This window comes from Osmia bicornis, chromosome 12, assembly GCF_907164935.1.
Source record: "Osmia bicornis bicornis chromosome 12, iOsmBic2.1, whole genome shotgun sequence".
In the NCBI taxonomy this organism is placed as follows: Eukaryota; Metazoa; Arthropoda; class Insecta; order Hymenoptera; family Megachilidae; genus Osmia; species Osmia bicornis.
The window spans coordinates 2,896,944-2,920,223 of record NC_060227.1 but is presented as its reverse complement, the minus strand read 5'-3'; the positions used below and the strand labels follow the sequence as shown (position 1 = coordinate 2,920,223).

The following is a 23,280-nucleotide window of genomic DNA, read 5'->3' as shown; positions in this document are numbered from 1 at the left end:
AAAAAACATTCCACCGAGACCCGGCTCGACACGCATAAATCGATGTAATTTTCTTGCCATCTTCCATCTTCATTGTTCGCAAATGAGAATTCGTTTAATGCTCGCAAAACAGCCGTTCATTACGAGATTCCATGCGTGTCACTTATGAACGCGACATCCGTTATGCCGTTCGCGTATATTTTCGCTGCTCGCCTCGCGTCGCGACGAATGCACCGTGAACAGCGGACAAAATCACTGTTTCGAAATGATGCTGACGAAGGAAGTTTCCTGATGCTTGTCCAAAGTTCGACGAATCGACCATTCCATCCGCTGGAACCGTCGCGTTCCGAGTTGTTCAAATCTCCTTCAGATTTACAAGCAGAGCGTGGTTGATGCGAAGAGACGAGTTTTCTTGAAAAATATCTCGAGCTTGATAGGAGATTAACGCGAGACGGGAAATAGCCGAGGAGGATGAAGAAACGTTAATTAACGAGAAAGATTCTCGACGGATAAAATCCCAAAGGGCAGTCGGGTCGGGCAACGATCTAACAAGCTCGCGATAAGAAGCCTTCTAATTTTAATTACTGAATGTTCCAAAGAATTTTTCACGAAATTCAGACACCGATTTAATCGGTGTCTCGTAAACAATTAGATACGTCTCCATAGGTGTTCGAGGGTGTTCAAACTTTGTTGAGTTTCTGATTAATAGAGGCGATGACTAGTCTGTCGGAATGAGCAGAGGCAGTCGGTGAGATGGAAGAAGTCGAGCGAGTGTTGGTCAGGGCCGTAAGCAGCCTCGGGGTCAACGTCCAGGCGGCGCCTGGAAGATCCTCCATCGGTTGAATGCGAGATAGTGGGGCAGGTCGTGGCTAAGAAAAAGAGAGGAAACAAAGAGAAGAGGGAGAGAAAAGGTGGCAAACGCGAATGGTAAATCGTCGACGAAATGAAAAAGGTTCGATTTGCTGGCTTCGAGGACCTTTTATACTCTGCGACTTTCCTCTTCGGTCTGGAGAACCACCGACGCGACGTCTCCGCCAAAGAAACGAATAACTTTTTGCTCGTTGAACCGTAGGGTTCATTTAACCGACGAGACACAATGATTTCTCGTCACGGGCAAAATCAAAAAGATTCTTTTTTCTTGATTACTCGATTACGTCATATTTCATACCGAGTGTAATCGAGATCGATGCGAGCGAGTCTATTAAGATCCAACACCCGATCTTCTCCACCCCAGGGCGCAGCATTGAAATTTAATTAACGCCCTGATATCGAATCTCCTTCTCATCCTACAAACGCGATCGACGAATGACGACAGGGATTTTCAATGAAAGTTAGCAAGGTTCGTTCAACCGTGTACCAATGGTTTATGATGGTAACGCGATAAAGGTAAAAAAGCAGAGCTGTTCGAAGGGAAGCGTAGTGAAGATGACGGCGACGATCGCGTTGATGATGATGAGGATGATGATGGTGGATGAAGAAGAAGAAGAGGCTCGTCACGGCGTGGTGAGTTTGCGTGGCGAGTTCTCTTCTTCTTTACATCAACCGCGACTCGATCTGACTCGTATTCGATGGGAAAATCAGAGGACACGAAGTGAGATTTTCTATGAGAAACGATCAAAGTAAAACGCTAGTCGTTTCAGTAAGGAACTTGCCACGATTATGGACCGTATGAAGTTTAAACGACCGCTGGAAATACTTCGAAAGACCATAAAATCATTCGATAAGTAGGAAAAAAGTTGGAAAGTTAATAATACACCGATGCATCGAATCGCGTTGTTGCAAGGAATAATCGACAGTGGTATTAAAATGTAAGCACTTCCTCGAGTCAATGATTCGTAGTAAGGTAGTAGCGAAATAACGACGCGGTGCGGCGTCGAGTATCGGAAGGCGTTACGCTTCTCTGGCATTGAACTCACCGGCATAAGACGTAAAACCTCTGCTGTTAAGCCGAAGCAGTCCGACCACCTGTTCACCACATATCCAGCTTCCCTTTTTAACTCTCTACAACTTGAATACTCTGTTGCAAGAATAAATAATAAAGTATCTTTAGAGGTACGAAGAAAGCATGATACCGTTTCAAACAAATATTTCGTTAAAAATTTGGAAATTATTCAAACGATTGTCGTGCTGTGCAGCTTGCGTTCTATTCGGAGGGTCGACGGACGACGCGACAATCGAAACGTGGTACCAGCAGCATAAAAATTCGGCGTGCGTCACGGAGGAACACGAAATCTGTCACGTATCTCGAATACGAACGACGAACGCTTCGTTCGAACGACTAAAAATGATCCTCGATAGTTTCTCGCCTGGCAATTTGAACGTTTCAGTTTTACGCGTTGCTCAACCTGGCTACGGCCCTGACTTTGAAGCAACTAGACTTAGACTCTCACCGTGGGAATGCTGGCCACGAGACATTGCTCCGATCGTTTGGAACCTTTACTTCTCCCACCCGATCGATCATCGCTCGACCTAACTTTATCGAAGAATCTTTACTGCTATCGTTAGTTTCCTCCTTTATCAATTTTCTAACTTCGAACTTTCATTCACGGATACGACCTCGAGGAAATTCGGAACGATCCTGTATAACTCACGAGAAATCTTGAAAAGTCCTTTATATCCGCGAGAATCCTCGATCCATCGTCTGACTTTCAATCATCTTGAACCATCGCGCACCAACTACGTAGAGAATGGTACAAACACTGAACCCGGCACGTACCTTGTCCGTGTATCCACTTGGTATCGAACTCGGCTTCCGGGTTGGTCGGTTCACCAGCTCTCTAATCACTCGCTTATCACTGCTACCCCGTTCGAACTTTCGCGTGAAACTTCGCGAACCGTTAAATCGAGCAGAGTGATAAACCGGTAAGGAAAGAAGGGGGAAAGAAAATGAGATCGGTGGAAAATAGGAAACGAGAGACGTGCACCGGTCGATCACACGCGACGAAACACTTGGTTCGGGCCGTCGTGAACGTGGGGGAAAAAAAAAAAATCAACGTTCCTGATGGTTAGGCTGTCGGCACGGCTCTGTCTTCGAGGCGGCGCATCCAGCTCACTTTATAAACCGCGCTGGGTTGGGTGGTGGTCGCGTTTACTTGCCGTTTAAACCTTCCATCTTACTGGCCGCCATCGTGTAAAAGAGGCAGGCGATTGGCCAGCTAGATCTAGCGGTACCGTCTGCCTCCACGCGAGGGGGATCTCGCTCTTCTTCGATGCTACCCGATGTTTCCGCGCCTCTCTTTCTCTTTCTATCCCCCCCCATTCTTTCTCTACCTTATCTTTCTTTCTCTACGTAGTCAAGGTAGAGGCTAGTTACTTCGCGTAATTAGGGAACAGTGACATTTTACCGTTTTTTCTCCTTCTCTCTTCACTCTGACGTCGTTACTCCTTTCCTCGAGCACGCTTCTAGGCGCGATCGCGTTAAACGTGCTCGGGACATCGAGCTATTCACGCGTCCCTGTGAACTGACCACTCGCAAGAATTTCACCAGGAATCAAGAGAACGGGGTTGTCCTCGATTCCTTTTACAAAAATAATGTCCAAAGAAATCGATGAAAAGGTTGGTCGTCGACCGTTTAAAAAGAAAAAGAAAATTTGATTACAAATCTCTGGAAATTATTTTTCCGCTCAACGGTGCAAATGTATCCTGTTCGCGGTGTACACTCTTGGATAAATAAATAAAATGAACATCGTCCGGTTTGCCCGGCAACATCCGCGTCACGTTGTTTTCCGCGCGCAAAAAGCATCGGAACGAAGATGGAGCGGATGAAGGGGTCTTTCGAGGATCGATCAGCGAAGATCGCAGGATGCATCAGGCTAGCAGGAAGTACGAGGAACGTTCGAACGATGCTTGGGTGGCAGGGGGTCAAGCTAGGCAATAAGCAAGATTAATTCGGCTCGTCGAATGGCGGAAACCGCGGATGGCGAACTTGAGCACCGATCGCCGCGGCGGAACCCGAGATGAACGTCTCGCGACGCGATCGCCGATCGGAAGACCGAGCTTTTTGCGATTCGCTTTCCTAGACCCCGCTGCTGCGACCGCTAATAAGACGATTTGACTCGCCTTGATACTTTATCATCCGACGCCGCGCGTTTTCCTGTGAATTCCACCTCGAGAAGTTATGCCTTTTACGAAATTATAGTTGCGGTTGTAAAGTAAAATTATACATATATTCGTGTAACGTCGATTGAAACAATTAAAACTTCGTGAAATTAGAAAGTTGAAAACCGTTAGAAGAAAGGAGAAAAATGAAATATAAATAAATCTGGAAGAATTACCCGTTGAACGCAAACCATGGTCAGATTCCGGAAAATCTAGCACGGCTCTAGCCAGAAGATACCGCGGCTTTATCTCGCGTGTATCCTCCTCGGGATCGATCCTCGACATTCCAGGCATAGTCGAATGGCCAGCTTTGGGCAAATACAGTTGTTCCAGTAGCGTCGGTTCGTTGCTAACAAGGCCGTTAAGCGGAGAAAGAGCGATGGAAGCGTAACGACGCGTACGTGCCCGAGCACGCAACCTCTCGTAATTTCCATTCGGATAAATCGACCACTAAATAAACACTCATTACCGCTCGAGACTACCATCCGAAGACGATCAACGAAGAAAGGAGCTAAGTGAAACGTATCGGGATCAGGTATTCGTGTCGCTTTGCCTATAGAATTTCGCGGTATTTCGCGAAGGAAAGATCGGCCAACTTCGACCGATATTTTTACCATGGAAAATCGACGTGGATATCGTAACTGCACCGTAAACGTAATGCTCCTAGCCGACAGTCGTTGATCCATGAAACTGTTATCCACTCGAACGCCAAAGGAACTTTGAAAGAAGAGATCGGTGGGATCGTTCGTTGGAATGCGAGTAAACGACCGAAATCGCATGAAATTGTTCCTTCAGATGTTGAAATTCAACTTTCTTCGTCGATGCTTGAAAATTAAGCGAGTTTCAAAGGTAAAACGTTTCGTTTAAAGTTCTACGAACGCTATCGTAGACTTGTTACGCTTGTACCACAGAACGGTGATTCTTTTCTTTCTTCTACGAAAGGCGCGCACAGAAAATTGTTGTGGTTCTCCGTAATGGCGGTCGTTACGCACACGCAACGTTTCAGTAGATCCCGAGGAAGAGTAAACGGGGAAAATTTCGCGGATTTAACCTTGCATTCTCTTCCAGGTTTTCTTTGCCCGATCCTCTTCGAAACACGGCTCGATCTCCCCTCGTGATCTCGCGTTCCACAGTTCCTCGCCCTTTCGTAATTGTTCTTTATTGGCACGATCCTCCTCTTTAATAGGCGTTTTAGCCGGAGGATATTCGAGCCGTTAATAAAAGACGCAATCGAGCTTAAATCGTTTCGCGTGACTTTCCATCGACGGAGGTGTTCGACGTACGCGCTGAATGGTCGATCGTTTGACAAACGATCGCAACGCGAAGTTGAAAACGCGTTCTACAGCTTTTCGAGTTCTAAACGCGTCCTAAGAACAAAGAAATATCAGCTTCTGTTTCGGAAGCTAGTCGTCCAAGTCGTCCGAGCAATCAGCAGAGAACACGACATCGGTACGTGTTCGTGATTAAGAACAAACAACCACGCGACTACGAGACAGGTTTGTCCACCGACAACGTGGTCACCGACCATGAAGAGAACCGTGGAAAACAATCAACAGAAATCAGCGCCGCTGGTCAGTCTAAGTGCCTAACTGTAGCGTTTTATGCTCGCTGATCTAACTTGCATACGTACAAAGTGGCCTGCTGCGACCACGTGGCAGTATGCAAATCACCCTTTTCCTACCCTGTCTAACAGCAGTCTTTTATGCGTTGCTAACCGCTTCCCAAGCGTACCCGTATTTTCCACCAGCGATCATACTTTTGCAAAGCTTTCCTCTTCTATTTTACCTACACGCGTTTGCTCGAACGCGCATCGCTGGAATTCTTGAAAGTTTTGTCCAGCTACTTCCGTTCTGTATCACGAAACGGTATCATTATAGATACCAATTTAGCTTAGCAGAATATGAAATATTTTGATAGTGTCCAGAATGAATTCCATCAGTGTGTATAAATAAGAAAGATGTCTGGTGCAAGATCTGGCGTGACACATGGTAACACGGTGTACAGATGGATCTCCAATTAAACGCTTCTGAATCGCAGGAAGTCCTTCGCTGTCCACGGCACCGCTCAAGGTGTCCGTTGAGTATGCAGAAGGTCTTCGCCGCTTTCGTCCCGGATAAAATCAGCTCGTTTATCTACGCATTCATCTGTCACGCTCGTTCCTCGTGCACCTTCAATTTCGAACGTTCATTCCTTTATCCCTCCTCCACGAGGACGATGCAACGAGGCTTAGCATCTTACGGTTCTTCCAGCCTCTAATAAAGTATCTATTTATCTGTCTATCCGTCCATCCATCGTTGGCCACGGGCGTATACGATTCCCTCGTGGGTCGTGCGAAGTTATTCCACGATGCGGCTCCGATGATTCTTTAAGAACTCCTCGGGGTTTGCGCGCGGGCGTGGAAAGCTGGTAAATGGAGCCGCGAGAGGAGGTCGCGCCTTTCCACGCGGGTCATCACGGGTTAATCGCTTAATTATGATGTTGCCCATAATTTCGTTCACTTTTCCCTCGGGCTCTACGCTCATCGACTTCTTCTTCGACTTTTAGCTCAATATTTAATAAGTTCCACTGTTGTAGCCAGAGTAATTTAAAATCTATCTTGCGTTTTATATAACGAATTTTCTTTTTCTTGTTTATCAGCTCAGGGCGAATCAATTCGTGGGAAGAGAAGTCGGAAGGGGAATCGATTGTAACTTTACGACAGTCTGCAAGCTCATACACGTAATTCGTTCCCATAATTAATCGGATCGATATAATGGCATCCGTTTCGATGGTTTCTCAGGCTGGACGGAATAGAGTAACATAGGAAAGGAGGAATAACCGGATCGGTGTGTGTCGAGAACCGAGCGTGGATAATCGTGAATTAAAGGAAGCAGGTGATCTTGCTTTTCTATTTTGCAAGATTTTAATTCGTTTCGATGTTCGCGGTACCGATTCTGCAACAAACGAACGCGTCTTTCTTTTGTCGTCGTTCTAGGTCATTGAACTCTGATAGAGAACGCGTCGACTCATTAAACGGGACTTAATGTAATTATTTCACGAGGACTACCAGGAGTTTCGATTTGCTTGCCGTGTCCAGGATGCCGTTAGAAAAGTAAGGATCCTCACGAAATCGTCGTGGGAGGAGAGAGGATCCCGCAACGGGAATCTGCCGGTGAGATGCGAGAGACCGCGAAAAGAGGAAGTCGAAACCGAGGAGAAAGGGTCGTTCTATGCCACTTAATTTGCGTTACGTTACGTTATCCCGCTATGGCTGGTTCCGCGATCCATCGTCGACCGAGTAATTCTTATGATTAGCCTTTATTGTGCAACTTTAATTGCCTATTCTTCTTATTCCGCCGGTACGAGAAGAGATCGGGATGAGCGCGAAAAAATCTATCGCCTAACGCATCTCTCGTCACGTGGCACAATAAGCTCTATACGATGAAAATGGCAATACGCGGCACACTTTGTTAATAATTAATACGATAACTCTTCAAGCCTCTTACGATTCCCCTTTCGCGCGTTTCGCCGAACTTCACACCGTGGTTACTCACTGTGATTTACAATTTCAATTATTCATGAACCAATTGTAAATCAAAAGACTCACGCAGGAAACACGCGATATACGCTACCCTTTAATCTATTTTTTAAGACACACCCGGCCCTTCCGGTACGCACAGGAAATTAGCAGGGAAGAAATTCCTAAAACCTTTTTGCGCAATCGCGTCCAGCGGTGATTACGATCGGGGAAAAAGGAACGGCACTCGATCAGCCAGTTGGGCCGGTCGTTTCTCGTGATTTCTCACCACTTCCGGCGAGTTTCGCGTCGAAGCATCCTAAGCTCTTCTCCTACGCCTCCTCCTCCCACACCAGACGCTCCGGTAATCACTATATTTTAGCCGGTCGACTCGAGCAGGCACCGAGTGTGGTGCGCGGCAGCCAATCAGGTACCATCAGCCCGGCTTTCTACTCTTCTTCAGGGTTCAGGGTCGGTCAAGGACTCGCGGACGCCGCGCCGCGCGCCGCTGCGAACAGCTAGCAGCCGCACGAGAGTTGCTTCCCGGGGCTGCTATCCGCCCCAATAACTACTCGGCTCGTTTTTATTTAAATTACCGGCTCGTTTCGAATTGCGACTGCATTTTTAAAAATTAATTGCTTAGGCACTAATGATCGCCGTGTCGGTCGCGTGAATACCAAACAGAACTAATAACACGCTCGAAAGGGTTGCCTTCGTCATCTCCTTCTTTTAACCTAGACCTTCTGCTACTCGACTCTTTTTCATTCTCTTCTTCTTCTTCTTCTTCTTGCTACTTATCCTTCGTCCTCTCGATTCCGCTCGGACTATCGGTGATTCCTTACCAAGGTTACGCGTTCAAGCTATTTATAAGCATCCAGGTCTTAAGCGACGGGGGTTGTTGGTCGCGGTACTCGTTGGAAGTTTCTAGCAATGATATCGCGGCTGATAAAAACTACAGGAAACATTGTCGCGGTAGTCCAACGATTTTCCCTGAAAGGAACGATCTCTCCTCGAATCGGCTCGACGTTTGGCGCATTCGGGAGATAATGAATATCCGTTGAACGAGAATCGAGGATCGTTTTTCCACGCGAGTCGAGCATGAAAATGATTCGTACGAGACTCGACCCTTAAAAGGTCCTCTGAACCGCGTCTGCCGGCAGCCCGGAAGTCGATTAGCTGCTTTGTGGACTGCGTCGAATCGCTTGTGCGCGCAACTGTCCCTCTTTCCGTATCCTTCTCTCCCTTTCGCCTTCTTTCCGCGTTTAGAAACGCTCGATTCAAAGGGAACACGCGATATATCCCGTCCAGCTGGCGGCGAACTAACGATACACACCACCTTCGGTGGCAATATGTTTCTGACTTTCTTGCAGACTCCTACCGTCAGGATAATCTCGATTTTCAAAGTTATATTATCGACGCGCGAGAGGCAACCTCTTTTCCCCTATAAATTTACCATCGCTATCCGTGCTATCACGAATGTCGAACGATTTCCGATTCGAGGAATGCGGTTATTACGCTGTTAATCGAATCGTGCAAACAAAATTAAAAAGTATAGCGAAAGCGTAATCGACTTCCTCTTCTCGTAGCTTTATTACTTTCCTCTCGTCAGTTTAGCGTTCGTGACCATGGCCGTGGCCGTAAGAACTGGAGTCACCGGTAGCGATAACAACAGCGTTACCTTCTTCTACGATGCATCGTAAAACGACAAACTTCTTGCTACACGCTGTTACCCGCCTATCACCGTCAATTCGTTCCGCGATTATTAGCATTCAACGACGGAATCACGCGGTGCTCGAGCAATTATCCCTGTTGGAGACACATTAAACAGGTAAGTACGAATGCGCGAAGAAAGTCTTCCGCGGATAGTCTTTACCGGCTAATCGTTTCCTAATTGCTTCACGCTTTTTTCTCTATTTGCCCTCTTGCCAGATACACCTGCACATTTTCACGATATAAGAAGGAGTATATTACGCTAGCTCGCTGTAACGCATAGAAATTGCTTCGCACTCGTAAATGAAAGGACGACAGCAAGGAATAACCGTGGATAAATTTTCAATCGAGAAAATCTTTGTTCGGTTCGATCCCCGGTATCGTTTGGAATTTCACGGACGGTTCTCGCGTGCCGTTCGATTAAATTGGTGGTTCAGAAGAATATCAGCGCGTGTGTCGCGCTCCGCCGACGCTGACACGTTCTTCGGCTCCGCGCGAAATCCGCGTAATCGATTTCCGGACGAGCCGAGGCGTTTATTCGCGCGAATCGTCTCCACGATGTTCGCCATTACCGGCTTCAACATCTCGAGTCGTGGCGTGCTCGATGCGGTTGCATTATGTGCCACCAACCAACCGTGCCCTTCTTTCATTTCAACTTCTTCCTTGTGGCATCCGCGATTCTACTCTCTCGTTTCCCTTCTTTCATCGACACGTTCGAATCACCTCAGAGAACAACGGAGTTACCACTTTCCTTTCGAACAACGCTTCGTTTCTTTTACTTGAATGCTCGGCGATTAAGAGAAGAAATGAAAAGATATATTTGCTTAACGGTTCAGCAAGCTTACGTCAACGACTGCCGTTAAGAAAGCATCGAAACAGGGTAAGAGAAGAAGAAGAAGAAATAGAAAACGTTTAGAGACATGTTTACGCATCCACTTGTAGTTACGGGATCCAAGGAGCACAATAAACAGGTAGCAAAGTAAGCGTAGTATTTTCTGGACGTTACGGGGTTCTCATAGGCGTCAAGTATCTTGTCGAGTACAGGTAAATATGAGGGAAGTTTCAAGGGTTAACTAGCTACCCGGTTGGAAGATAAGAGAGCACACAGTTTGTTTAAAACTGACTTAACCCTTTAACTGCGAGTATGGTTCATAAACCAGTAAAATAAAAATAAAATAAATCTTAAAATAGAATATCACTTTGATAATATAATTTAAAATTAGAGCGATCGGCTGTGCTAAAAGTACCCGCAGTTAAAGGGTTAAACACCACATTACGGGAAGTATTTCCTGACTGAACTGGTGTACAGGAGGGGTTAAAATGGATCGTGTGCGGGAAATAGCGTGCAGGAAGAGGTATTCAATTTTTCCCGCCTCGAAATGAATTCTCGATCGAACAAAACAGTGAGGTAGTTAAATCGTTAGGCGAGAGCACTTAACGCACGTCGAAAGTCTGTTTACTCGTTTATGGGCGTGTTTCATCGTGCAAATTATGCCATTACGATTCCGTTATCGGGAACAACAAAATTACTAGCCTGACTATTGTCAGCCTCGGGTTTCTAATCCTCTTTAGCTCGAACTCGACGCGGCGTGAAATCAAGATTCAAATCTTTCCTCGAAACTGCTTTACCCGAGCGTCCTGCCTTGTCGTGGATAACGAGTTCTTGAAAATCTTCTCCCAGCAAATTGTAATCTCTGCACGCGACACGGGATACGACGAAACCATTACCCTGAAGAGGACGTTTCCGACTTGAATTTTCCATTCGTCTTGGCCACGGGTCAGAAACCTGTGAATCTCAGGTCAGCCCATACGACGGGGCTAAGTTACGCCAAAGTGCACCTGTGCACTTGCCAACTGCACTCGACGGTTTATATTCCAGAGCTGGCTACGTAACAACATTCACGAACCGTGTCGTCCTGTCGGCGATACCGGCGACGTGGACCAGCAGCCGGTGGTGACATCCGAGACCCGTCGCTTCCTTCTCCGAGCAGTTTCCTCATTCCATCGCAAAAGCAGTTCTACTCTTCCCTCGCCTCTCGTGCCGTTACATTTCTCCTTCATCCTTATACTTTTCTTTCGCGCCTTTCTTTGTCATGCTCTTCCTCTTCTGCGGTTGCAGCGAATCGTTCGTCATATCGCGGTTCCAATGATACGCCACCGCAATCTCGGCTCGCTATGCGCACGCGGCAACGCGTTTGCACAATTTTCATTTACGATAAAACCACCGATGTTCGAACGTTCAGTTAACTGGGAAATAGAATGGAAATAAGGCTCTCGTATTCCTTACATCCGGTGCTTCATACTTTAGAACGCGGGGTAGATGTGTAGGCGTTTAGTGGAGGTGGAGAGAGGGTTTCGTCTCACCGGGCGCCTTTGGTTCGGGCCTGGGACCGCTAGGTGGCGGCGAGATGGATCAGTGTTCTCGCTGGCGGTCGCCCGGCATGCAGTTCAAATCTGTAGGAATTCCGAATTGCGGTATGATAAGTGTCTGGGGCAGGGATCGTCTGTCGTCAGAATCACTGACGTCTTTTTCTCTCCTGTTCTACAACTGTTGATAAAAATTAGAAACTGGGGCAGTTGAAATCGATGCCTGGTCTTTCACTGTGCATTGACATCTTTACTCCCACGATTGCTTCTGTTATCAGACCTACAAGTCTCGATCCTAACATCGTGAGAGTTTTGTAAACAGACGATTCTTACTAAAGATTTGCTGCCGCGAGCATCCTGCACGCAGGTGTAACAGAAGTGGTGCCGCGAAGCGTGAAAAATCTTTCTCGAAGGGGAATTCAATCGACGGTAACGGACAGGGTACATTCGTTTTCATGGACGCTTGTCCAGAAGCAGGAACGCGGATTCTCGTTTAAATAATCTCGCAGCTAGCAGATACGTATCGAGCCTGATACAGGCTTAACTTTTTCCTGTCGCCGCGCCGTCTTAAGATATCCTACGGTCGAGTCGCGAACACGCTTCGTTTTTCTTCTTCTTCTTCTGTCGCTTTTCCTGTACGTTCTTGCTTCGATTCCGCTTCGACAAGTACGAACGAGAACGTCCGCACCGGTTTTGCTCGAACCTTCGTTATTCGACACTGAATTCATCGATGGAGAATCGTCTGTCTTTACCTATTGTAAGATTTCTAAGTGGCCGAGCAAGAACTTATTTGATGCGTTCAATCGTTCGTAACATTGCGATTACATTTTTATCCATCAGGCGACTGTGCGGAATGATCCCACACACCGAACAAGATTTTTTTTAGAAAATCTTGTAATCTGTAGTACCGATTCAATTATCGTGTCTTTGAATGTTTCATTTTGATCCGAGCTCTCATTACACGTATTCGAATGAATTTTCTCGTTAAAGGCAGAACGCGGGCAGAACTGAGAGGGTAAAAGGAAACAGAAGCAGCAAGAAACTTGGAAGGAAGTTTGATGAACAACCAGTTGTCTCGAACGAGTAGATACGCTGCATACTCGCAACACACTTATCGGACCCTGCTATTCGCTTGTCCAAGAAACTGTCGGGAAACAAACGCAAGCCAAGCGCCGGGCTACTTACGAAACAAAACGTCCAAGAGAGGATGGAAACAGACGGTCGGATGATTGTTAGTTTCCAACGAACGAACGACTCGACGTATGAAGCGTGTGTTACAGGTAAAAAGATTGTTGAAAATAGACTCCGGTAAGACCACGAGACACGATAAAGCTTTTAAGTTTCACGTGTCTCACGTGCTTCTCTGTATCGTATTAAAATATGAATTTCATCCAGCGGATCGCGCGTTCCCTTCCTGAATTCCAGGATCGAATCTCGCCGCGTTGGAAAATCGAGGAAGAAGAGCACCGTCCGGAGCGGCGCATTCTTGAAATTAGAAACCCCCCTGATAAAATATTTCAACGAAGAAGAAAATGAAGAGAAGACGGATATCGCCGAGAGATTTTCCGTAGACGATTACGGGATAGACGGAGACGAATGCCGGAATCGAGCCAGGCGGATCTCCGCTGACTCGTTGCACCGCTGCTCGCTCTGTTCAAGGTCGTCCAAGGTCGTCCGAGAGGAGCAAGGACCTTGAGCAAGGGGCTCGAGGTAAGGCTCGTAACAAACTGGTCCCCCGGCCTTTCACGTCGAAAAGCAGCAGAGTAAGACAAGCTGTCGTGGAAAACGTCACTCTTCGCCGACGTTTTGTCCATCTTCTTCTTCTTCCTCTTCTTCAGCTTCTTTTGCTTTCCCTTGCTCCTCTTCTTCGTCGTTCCTCTCTTTATCCCTCGCTCGTTTCGTTTCGTCGTCCACCTGGTATCCGGCTCTGAACCAAGATCTTCTATCATTCTGATACGCAAATGGCGATCCTTTTTTCTTCTAATTCTCATCCGTTCTTTTACCGTTGTTTCTGCACGATCGTTTCTCTCTTTAATACCTGTATAATCAGGTAATTAATTTCCTCTTAGGTTATTTCAGAGAACAGGAAGAAATGCAAATTACATAATCTCGGATTATCGACCATTCCTGTTTATAGGCTTGCATAGGAAGCATACGGACAAATATTATAGCGTTTCGCAGGAATCGGAATGACGGTGGATGCCAGGTTTGCGAAACGACGGAAAAAGCGGTCGAATTACCGAAAACAAAAAGGAGCAAACTTGCACGGTAATATAAAGTAAGGGACGGCTGGTATAGAGTTGGCGCCACTTTGCTCGTAGGATGTTTCAAGGGAGAAGAATGAAGGCTTCCAGGAGCTAGCTTCGACTTCCTGCATCGCGAACATCTTCTTGCCGGCCATTTTTTTCAGACCGCGTTATTTGCGTAAACCCTCGCACGATATTCCTTCTAAGCTACATAGGTACAAGCCGCGGTTTTGCTATTTTCTCTTCTCGCGTACCTCGACACATTCTTCCCCTGCACTGCTCGATTCTCCCAACTAACAGTGAAACGACTGCTCCTTTTACGCATAGCAACAAGAATAATTAATAATTTCATACAATATCAGTGCAAGGTACCTTGGAAATGAATTAACTTCGGTTACCTGCAATTAGATAATAAGGTAAGAAGATGAGCAAAGTGATCAGCGCGCAACGGTAAGCAGATACCCGTCTCGTCGCGTTGCAGCGTTTCGAAAATTTCAAATGATATTTGCAACGATAATAATTGATTCCTATACACGAGTCCCCGGTTCACGCACGAACGGGCACCGTAAGAAGCGCCAAAGAAAATGCCAGGATGGAATCCGGTCGAGCCTGTGTCACGCTCGACACGCTGCATCGGTTCCACTACGGACCCCAACGTCCCTCGCCGTCCTCTTCCTCAAAATTTTTTCACTCTATTCTTGTCTCAGAGTACTTCATACGATACCCCTTTCCCCTCTTATTTCTACGATCCTGCAGTCGAGGTCGCGGAATAATTATGCAGCCGGAAGGACGATGAAAGAACCTGATTCACCGATTCGCTATCGACTACACACGACGAGCCAGTTTTTCTCAGGGAAGTTAAGAAGTTAACGGTACACGAAGATTTTCAAACCGAATCGTTTCATTACGTAAGGTGACTAGACCCATGGTACGTTTGTTGTTCCATTCGTTTTTGAATAATTCCAGATGAACGAACGCAAGTCCGAAGATTCTCATTTATTTCCGGGTTTAAGATGGGAATATCGCGAGAGGTATTGCTCGAGAATCGATCGATCGATCAGCGCGAAACGTGCTCGCCATTTCAAACGATCGATCGCAATTCTCTAGATGCATTTTTATGGAAACGCGTTATAGTTGAATGATACAGTTGATCAAATTATTAAAACGGCGAGTTATTCGCGTATAACAATAAGCCCTACCCGTAATCCGTTTTATCATCCAACCGTACCAACTGCGCGTGTATCCTCGTGTCCCGTTTACAACGTAACGATAATAATAAATAGTCTTCCGTTCCGGCCGATTATCCTGTCACTCGGCCGAGCTGAAACAAACAGGCAAGCGGCGGGGTCCGTGCGCCGCGTCGCCAACTTTTATTCTCTGCGTTATTATCCGAATGGGAAGCGAAACGAGAGAGGGACAAGGGGTTAAAAAGAAAAAAGAAAAAAAAGAAAAAACGGTACACCGTCGTGCTCTGGTGTCACGCGAGTATTTACTCGCTCAAAAAGTCGCTTCGCCATCCGGTTCACTCGTGCACTCCATTCTCGCTCGTTGCACATCCTCTTCCTATTCCTCCATATCTTCCGCTCAACTTTTCCCTTTCCGCGTTTTTCCGTCTCCAAGTATAGGTCGATCGACCGTATAGGTTCCCCGACCAATTATCGTCTCCGGGATTGCACGAAATATAGCATTTCGAATGTGGTAATAGTATGCAAAGACTTTCTAGAAAATCTTATCCCAACGATACACCCACGTAGACGGAGGAATTTATTTGCAAAGGTACTGGAAAGTAGCGGGCACACGAGTTCAATACTTTTACCCTCGGCTTTGAACAATGCCAGAAGAGAACGTTCTCATAGTTCGCTACCACGGTCAAAGCAATTAACATTTTAATATACCTGAGGCTTCGTTAGCGGCGTCGTCGCGAATTCCTTCGTTTCTTCGTTCACTCTCGAAAGGCAGATAACCCTTCTATTCGAAAGATTCGTCGACGATGGCGAAAAGAGAAATGGGAATACAGCGAGGATTCGGAAAACACGGAAGCCTGGTTAAATTGAAGGAAGGTCTTCGGTCGTCTCGAGCCGGTAAACGCGTAAGTACGCACACGAGGACGAAAGAAAGTACCGTAATCGCGTTTCGTCGTGAGGAGGACACGCGGGTGCTTCTGATCCTCGCATTGTCCGCGAGCGTGTGCAGTTCGCGGCTCGAGCGGTTTCACCGGGTCCTGTTCCCTCAATTAATAAAAGTACTGCAAAAAACGGGACCGTGGTTGTAATTAAAGCGCGACACGGAAGACGGTGTTCCCTGTCGGAACGCGTTCCCTCGACCGGCTAGGAAGAAAGAAGGAAAGAGAGGAGAAAACTGTTGGACACTGGTCATGCTTCATGCCAATTTAACATTCGTCCCCTGGTAAGCGGGCAGGAGAAGAGAAAAGGAGACGAGGAAACGAGCCACAACCCCGACAAATGCCTATTCTTGTTATATTTTATGTTACATCTTAGCAAATCAAGATCGTTAACCCTTTAACTGCTGGGCTATGTAAACCTGGCACCCAAATTTTAAAAATTAACTTTTTTCAGATATCTCAATGTCGGGTGCGGGTCAATTTTTCAATTTTGTTTATTTATTAATCGATCCAACTACAAACAAAATACTACCATTTTCCGTAAAAAAAAGTTAATTTTTTAAAAGTCGGGTGCAAGATTCACATAGCTTAATTGCGGGTGTGGTTTATATACCACTAAAATAAAAAAAATCTTTTAAAATTAAGTATCACTTCGGTAATATAATTTAAAATTAGAGCGATCGGTTGTGCTAGAAGTACCCGAAGTTAAAGGGTTAATTGATGAATTTCCTTTGCAACTTTACGGTCGTTTACACCGAGTGTGGACCAATTTGCTGATTAGAAGTGGATCGGTATTTCAGTTAAATGGAAGCTATCCACCGAAAGGCTGATAACGCTACAGACTGCATCGATTTGCAGCTAGTCATCCGGATCGTTAACAGAGCATCGAGGAAGCGCGAAGGAGCATCCGCAAGGCAAACGATACCGATAAAAAAGATCCTCCGAGTATCGTCGAAGCTTCGTTCGAGTCGGAATGAACTGGAGGTTATTTACACCAGGCAAGGTAAAAAGCGAAGCGGCTGCCCGACCGCGGGATCGGTTCTCCATTAAATAAAATCATCCCCAGCCTCTCTCTTTCTCGCTCCCTAAGGTGTGCGAACCGACGACCAATTATTCAGATCCGCGCGATTACAAGACAATCGAGTGATTTGCCGCTAAGAAAAAGAAGAAATTGCAACGTATCGCGGAAGCTTTTCGTGCGAAACTTTCGAACTGCTGTTTCTTTTCGTCCTTCGAAACGCACCGCGCTCGGAATATTAGGCATTTTTCATAAAATATGCCTTTTTAATAAAAGAAAACAAGTTCGCTCAATTTCCTTCGAGCAACAGCACCATCAGCGAACGGTACTCGTTAATAAGATCTGCATCAGATCGAGATCTCTTCTTTTTCTTCGTCGTTTCCTCGCTACTCTGCATCGCCCATCCGTTGGTTCTTCGAGTTTTCTTCCTTTTGCCAGCATTAGCCAAGATGACGGTTGCACACGATGCGAGATGATGGCTGGTCCGACTATAAACCCGGAGTGGAATACGCGTTCATCGCGGTTAATGTACTGGAATGGCGATGAATTGATGGTCGTACGTGCATACGAAGACACTGACCGGGCCGCCGAAAACTTCTGACACAGAAATCAGCCGAACCAACCAGTGGTACCGCTACTCCTTTCTTTACACCGGCAAAATATTTGATAATTGCTTTCTTCTGCATCGTTTTATAAACATTCTTAATACAAAAACCCTGTCGCGTAGTTTATATCTTCCCGTCGTTAGAAATGGCTCCGTTCGGAAAGGTACACAGAGACCAGTTCTCGTTGCACCTGATTCCTGGTCATGGACCCCCGAGTCGATATACATATGCTCGCGCGAGTAGCGAATGCAAGCCGGATTAATCTCTGGCAATTTATGAGACATTAGCCGGTCGACCTTCCGGTACGTGGATGGTTATTACCACGAAGAATCCACGTGGAAGAAGAAGGAGAAGAACAGGAGGCGAGTTAAAGGTACTTGGAAGATTCAGTTCGATTCACGGGGAACGGCTCGATCTGCTCGAGGTGTTCGACTCGATCTATTCGTCGTCAGCTTCGTGTAGCGTAACGACGCTCGTGGGCAGGATGTACCGTTGCTGTCACCAAACACCAACGGCGACGACTCTGCTTCCTTGCCCGTCTCGGGCTTCGTGGATCAAGATACCAAGAGAATTCCCGCGAAACCAGTCGGGAACACTGTCGCGTGGCTATCAGTGATGTTCAACGGATGTAGATGCGACTAAAAGATGCACGGATTACGACATCGCGTGATTTAATATCCGACGCCAACTCGACGCTGACGTCGCGTCTTCGAACGCACGGATAACGTAATTACGCATAATTATGCGAAATTAACGCCCAACGAATATGCCAGCTTTTCACCTGTTCATTTATTTTTTGAAGAAACAAATAATCGGACGGTAAAATGGTAAAATGGTAAAAATACCGCGATGAAACCGAACCGATTTCCTGGCGAATGTCGCGCGAAGGAAATACGACAGCAAGGCCGGGTGTTATAATTGAAGAACGTTGCGATTACACGGTCTATCTGAATGAAATCCTTCGAGATTTTAAGACCGTTTCGTTTCCTCTCTTCTCTTCTCCTCGTGGTCCTTTTTTCGCGCCGTTAGCCGACGTTTCACGCCTCGACGAGAAATGACACGCCTGGCGATCGTTGATCCGGAAATTCGTGGTCAACGTTTAGTCGCACGCGGGCAAAGAAAAGAGCGCCGACCGGAATGCGGACAACCGCGGGATTCGAATCGAATTAGAGCAACGAAGAATTTACTCGGTGGTAATAATTTCTTTCTCGATCGATCGTTTAAACGGTAGCTGCAGCGTTCACGCGCGATTAACTCGTGGTACTTCGTATACAGGGTGGAATCGAGGGTAAGGTGTATCTGCCAAGGGGCATCCAGTTGACCATGTCTGATCTGAGAAGATAAAAATATCCAACCACAAATTCCATCTAACTTACAATTTCACCCGTAACCTTGATGTTCCTCGGAATTTTTTTTCAAATCCCCGATTAAGCGTAACGAGCTATGTAGCAAGGGCAATCTTCTATGACGCGTAACGAGGTCCCCATTATCGTTTGCAACTTTAATGGGAGTCAAGAGAACGACCGTCCTCAAACGGGTGTAATTTATACGGTGTCCGTCCACCACGGAGAACGTCGCGTTCTCAACCCCGAGATTCCATTACGCTGACCCCCGTGTCTCGAGCTGCTCCAATTAACGCGCGTCGTTTGTCTTTTCGTTTACCACTCGTTACGAGTGTGCGCCAATCGCAGATGGGACCACAACGACGAGCCTGCTAACCGTTATCGTGGCTACCGTAAACGATTTATCGAGGCCATCGAAATCGGACGTCCGATATCGATCGAGGTTACGTTCGAACGGAACACGCTCGATCGAGTTACGATAAACACTCGAAGACCTTGAATTTACACGCGTGTGCGTGTCGATCTAGGTCTGCAGGTTACACTTACGCTTCCTCGATGATACTCTAATTATCATACATACAGGCATGCATTCAATGGCGCTAAAAAGTTTCCAGTGCTCGAATGGTGGGGAAAGAAATTGGAGTTGCAGGTCGTGTTCCTCGAGCCGAAATAACCGGAGATTAATTGGTCGTGACCAGAGTACAACGGGGGTGGAATGGAAAACGTGTCCAAGGCTCGATCGCTCGACGAACCTTTTAACCGGCCAGAAAAAATACTCGACCAACGTGTTCCTCGTGCGCTTGGTTGGTGGTACCAATTGCATCCAGCGGGCCTAATCGCAAGACCTGGTCGCACTCGACAAAACGATCAGCAAACAACTATCTTGCCTGCCATCGAGACTCGAGTACTCTACCAGCTCTCGAATGCCGAACGTTGTTATGTGGAACGCCGTTTGTCGTGGTACAGTTACCCTAACGTCATCGAGCACATCCTTGCGGATTGTCCAGAGAAGAAGGACACGAATCAACATCGATTAACATATTTTTCGATCATTAACCTACGATTCTTGGAAAATAAAAAAATAAAATAAAAAAATAAAATAAAAAACAAGTGGTCGAATATCTTATTACTTCCGACGGGTTTATACCCGATCCTGTATTAAATTATTAGACTGTTAGTTGGGTAACCGCGAGGGGTGCGAGCTGCATGGAAAATTATGCGTGTGCATAGAAGGCCGAGTTAAGTGTCTGGCCTAATGGACAGGTACATAATTTTACAAGGGTTCTTTCCGGCCGCCAGCAACACTGAACACGACAGAGCTTAGCTTCTTCCTACGAGACTCTACTAGATCTTTGATCTGAAATTAAATTACCACTGGCTGGCTGGCTGGCTCCACGAGTTGACGATAATTTTCAACCACAGTACCACCACGGTGTCCCGTCAATTTTATTTGTTTACGAGCTAGCAGCTGTCGTCCCGTAACCCGTGTTCGCTGCTAGACTTTTCATACAAGCTACGTATGTATCTACTTTACCACCGGCACCAAAAACCGAAATCTATAGATTATTTTAGCAATAACCATATCATAATCACGTATTCATATCAAATGCGTTAATTGCGGAGATATTTTTATGTATATTATGTGTGTTCGAATGGGCATACGCCCGTGTAATAATAGTAATAATAATTGCAAACCCAGAGCATATGTATTTTCGATACCACCAATACATATATTATATCTTTATATTAAAATTCCATTTTAATTAGAATTATTCTTGTCCTTGAATAAGTAGCATTGTACAAACGAAGAATTCTTTAACCCAGTGTAAGTCACCGGATAATTATATATTAGACTTGATGCCTCGACTTTCTTTGATGGAAATTTATGATTACTTTTGCGTGCTAAGTATAAATTACATTTATTAGTTATTCGTACGAGTTGAAATGTATGTACATACCTTCGCTAACGAAAAACTCGGCAAAGTATAGAGCAGCTTTAGTAGGGTAGTTTCCATGAGGGATATTCTCGATAATCCACTCGTATAAATTTTTCTCCGGATGAAATTGTAACCCATAGAAAGGGAAAGTAACATGTTCCAGGGAGGAAATATACCGAAGTCCGTCTAAGTCACTGTTTAAGGATAATACTCGAAACTGATCGTATATGTGAACAGCTTTTAAAGCCTACAATTTTTCGTCAATATATCGCTATTTGTAAAGAAATATTCTATATATATATTTGTGTACTTAACGAAGGAGATTTACTTTTTCCGTAGTGCAATAATTATGAAAGTTGGAAGTCACATTATCGTTCTCTAATATGTCTATAATGTCCGTAGAAGCATCTTTAAACAGTCTACTATTCTCGTAGCCTAAAAGGCAAAGAAAGGATTACACACCTATTATTCAGAGTACGTTGTAAACGCGTAATCACCTGGCTGAAATTCAAGAGGAACTGATTGATCATTGCTGTTGCAGAGTTTTCTATGTTCGGTGCGTCGTGCAACCAAGTATGTTAACAGCTCAAATCCCAAACATACCCCCAAAATTGGAAAGTATTCGCCATTTTGATTCATTCTTTTCGCAATTCTACGAAAAAAAATAAATATTGAAGAACCAAAACGATTCACCTAGCACGCTTATTTAAACCATTTCGTGGAATGTATTACTTGTAAATGTAATCACCAGCGTCGGCGTATCCATTGGATCGATTGAAATACGCATCACCACCAGGTAATAAAACTCTACCGAAAAAATGTCAAAATGAAACTGAGCTAAAGAGAAAGTATTCTAAAATTTTCTTACAATTAAACGCACCCGTTAATGTTACTTAATATGTTCTCATAATATGATTCCGACTTTCCGATCCTATAATAAAGACGAATTAATTAATTAACGTTAATAGCATTACATATTTATAGACATCGTAATACAGTTACCAAATTGGTACAACCCTTGCACCGGCTCCCTCTAAAAATTTTACGTAAGACGCAGCAATATAGCTATTGTACTTATTTTGATATGCTGCCTCCATAAAAGTGTTTAATTCTTGCGTAAGAACACCTTCGAAATAAGAAATATATAATGAGAGCAACAAGTTGGCTAATGAAAGAAAAACTTATCGTAGGCAATATGCAGAATAAAATACGTAAGTACCTATTATTGGCCTGTTATTTACCGCAGTGGGATGTACACGAAACGTTGCGACGATTGTAAAATGCAACATAACGAGTGAAAAAACAATACATATTAACACCTTCAACGACATCGTAGAACTGATTAATATTCCAAAACGATCACCAGAATGACTCGCTAGACAGACTGATTGCAACAGAATGAAACATTCCATGAAAGGAAGTTCAAATACCAATTGTGCATGTCATTGAGTGTGCAAGATAATGTACACTTGATCTTATCGAGGTTACTCAAATAAAAACTTTTCTAATCACGATACCGCGAGGGAATCGAACAATTCGAACAGAAAAACTGCTGTATAATAACTAACTCTATTTTCAAAATAGGCAAGATAAATTGATGTAGGGAATGAAATTTTGTTTTAATACCGAATAGACTTGGACAGATTTATTCGGTTAGGACGCATCCATTCTTTGAATAGCAGAATTATCAGTTTGTTAGGGAAACCGAACGCCGATGTTCTACGATTTTGTATTATACTAAAGTCAGCGTAGAATTTTTTTCTTTTTTTTTTAATGGCCATTATGTATGTTCCTATATACTGCGCGGCGTTATTAGCGAGCTATCTGCTCGAGCATCTATGGAGCATGAACATCTTCTGCGGCACTTGTCAATTATACAGATTTATGATCCTTCCCTTCTTCCTTCTTTCACCCTTGGCTATGGTCCGCCTGCTATCTTCGCCGCGTTTTCTGCGAATACACCCACAAACGTATAGGTACAGGATGAACGTCGCTTCGCGTGTCTTTGACAGTCGGAAGGAAAAAAGGAAAGGGAATGAAAAAGCCTGGCTGATTAACGATCGTCATTAATCGCGGTTGCCGCAGTTACGATTAAACGTTTCTCTCTAACCATCTTTCGCGACGGTTAATCATGCGATTTATCGATGAATTTTTATCGATTTTCCGCTAGGGAAATGTTTGTTCTGCGAATACACGACTCGCGAGATTTCGCGGAAAGATTGTTCTTGTCCTTGACAGCAAGAGTTCGAGGCGAGGGTTCAAAGTATACGTCGCGATTTAACTAGACTCGTTTGAATCGCATGATCCCACGTCTGCCGGCGAAGTGCAACGCGTCGAATAGCGTGCACCGCGAGTGCGT

At 45.3% G+C, this 23,280-nt stretch overlaps 2 protein-coding genes across 4 annotated transcripts in view; both read right to left on the bottom strand.

The window, feature by feature from the left end:
• Positions 1–23,280, bottom strand: part of LOC114873239 — an 86,110-nt gene that overhangs the window by 24,524 nt on the left and 38,306 nt on the right. Inside the window, exon 1 of one of the 3 annotated variants that reach the window (XM_029181353.2) lies at positions 2,696–2,833. The exons of the other annotated variants lie outside the window; for them this stretch is intronic. The gene's annotated coding sequence lies outside the window, so the exon portion shown is untranslated. Of the gene's footprint in view, positions 1–2,695; positions 2,834–23,280 lie in introns of those variants that run through there. 3 annotated transcript variants of the gene reach the window in all.
• Positions 20,672–22,332, bottom strand: LOC114873242 (gamma-glutamyl hydrolase-like). Its single transcript, XM_029181356.2, has 8 exons — positions 22,141–22,332; positions 21,924–22,047; positions 21,802–21,852; positions 21,654–21,728; positions 21,419–21,573; positions 21,250–21,356; positions 20,943–21,168; positions 20,672–20,886 (listed from the first exon to the last, which is right to left on the bottom strand). The coding sequence occupies exons 1-8, from the start codon at positions 22,250–22,252 to the stop codon at positions 20,744–20,746; spliced, it is 993 nt and encodes a 330-aa protein (XP_029037189.2). The 5' UTR covers positions 22,253–22,332; the 3' UTR covers positions 20,672–20,743.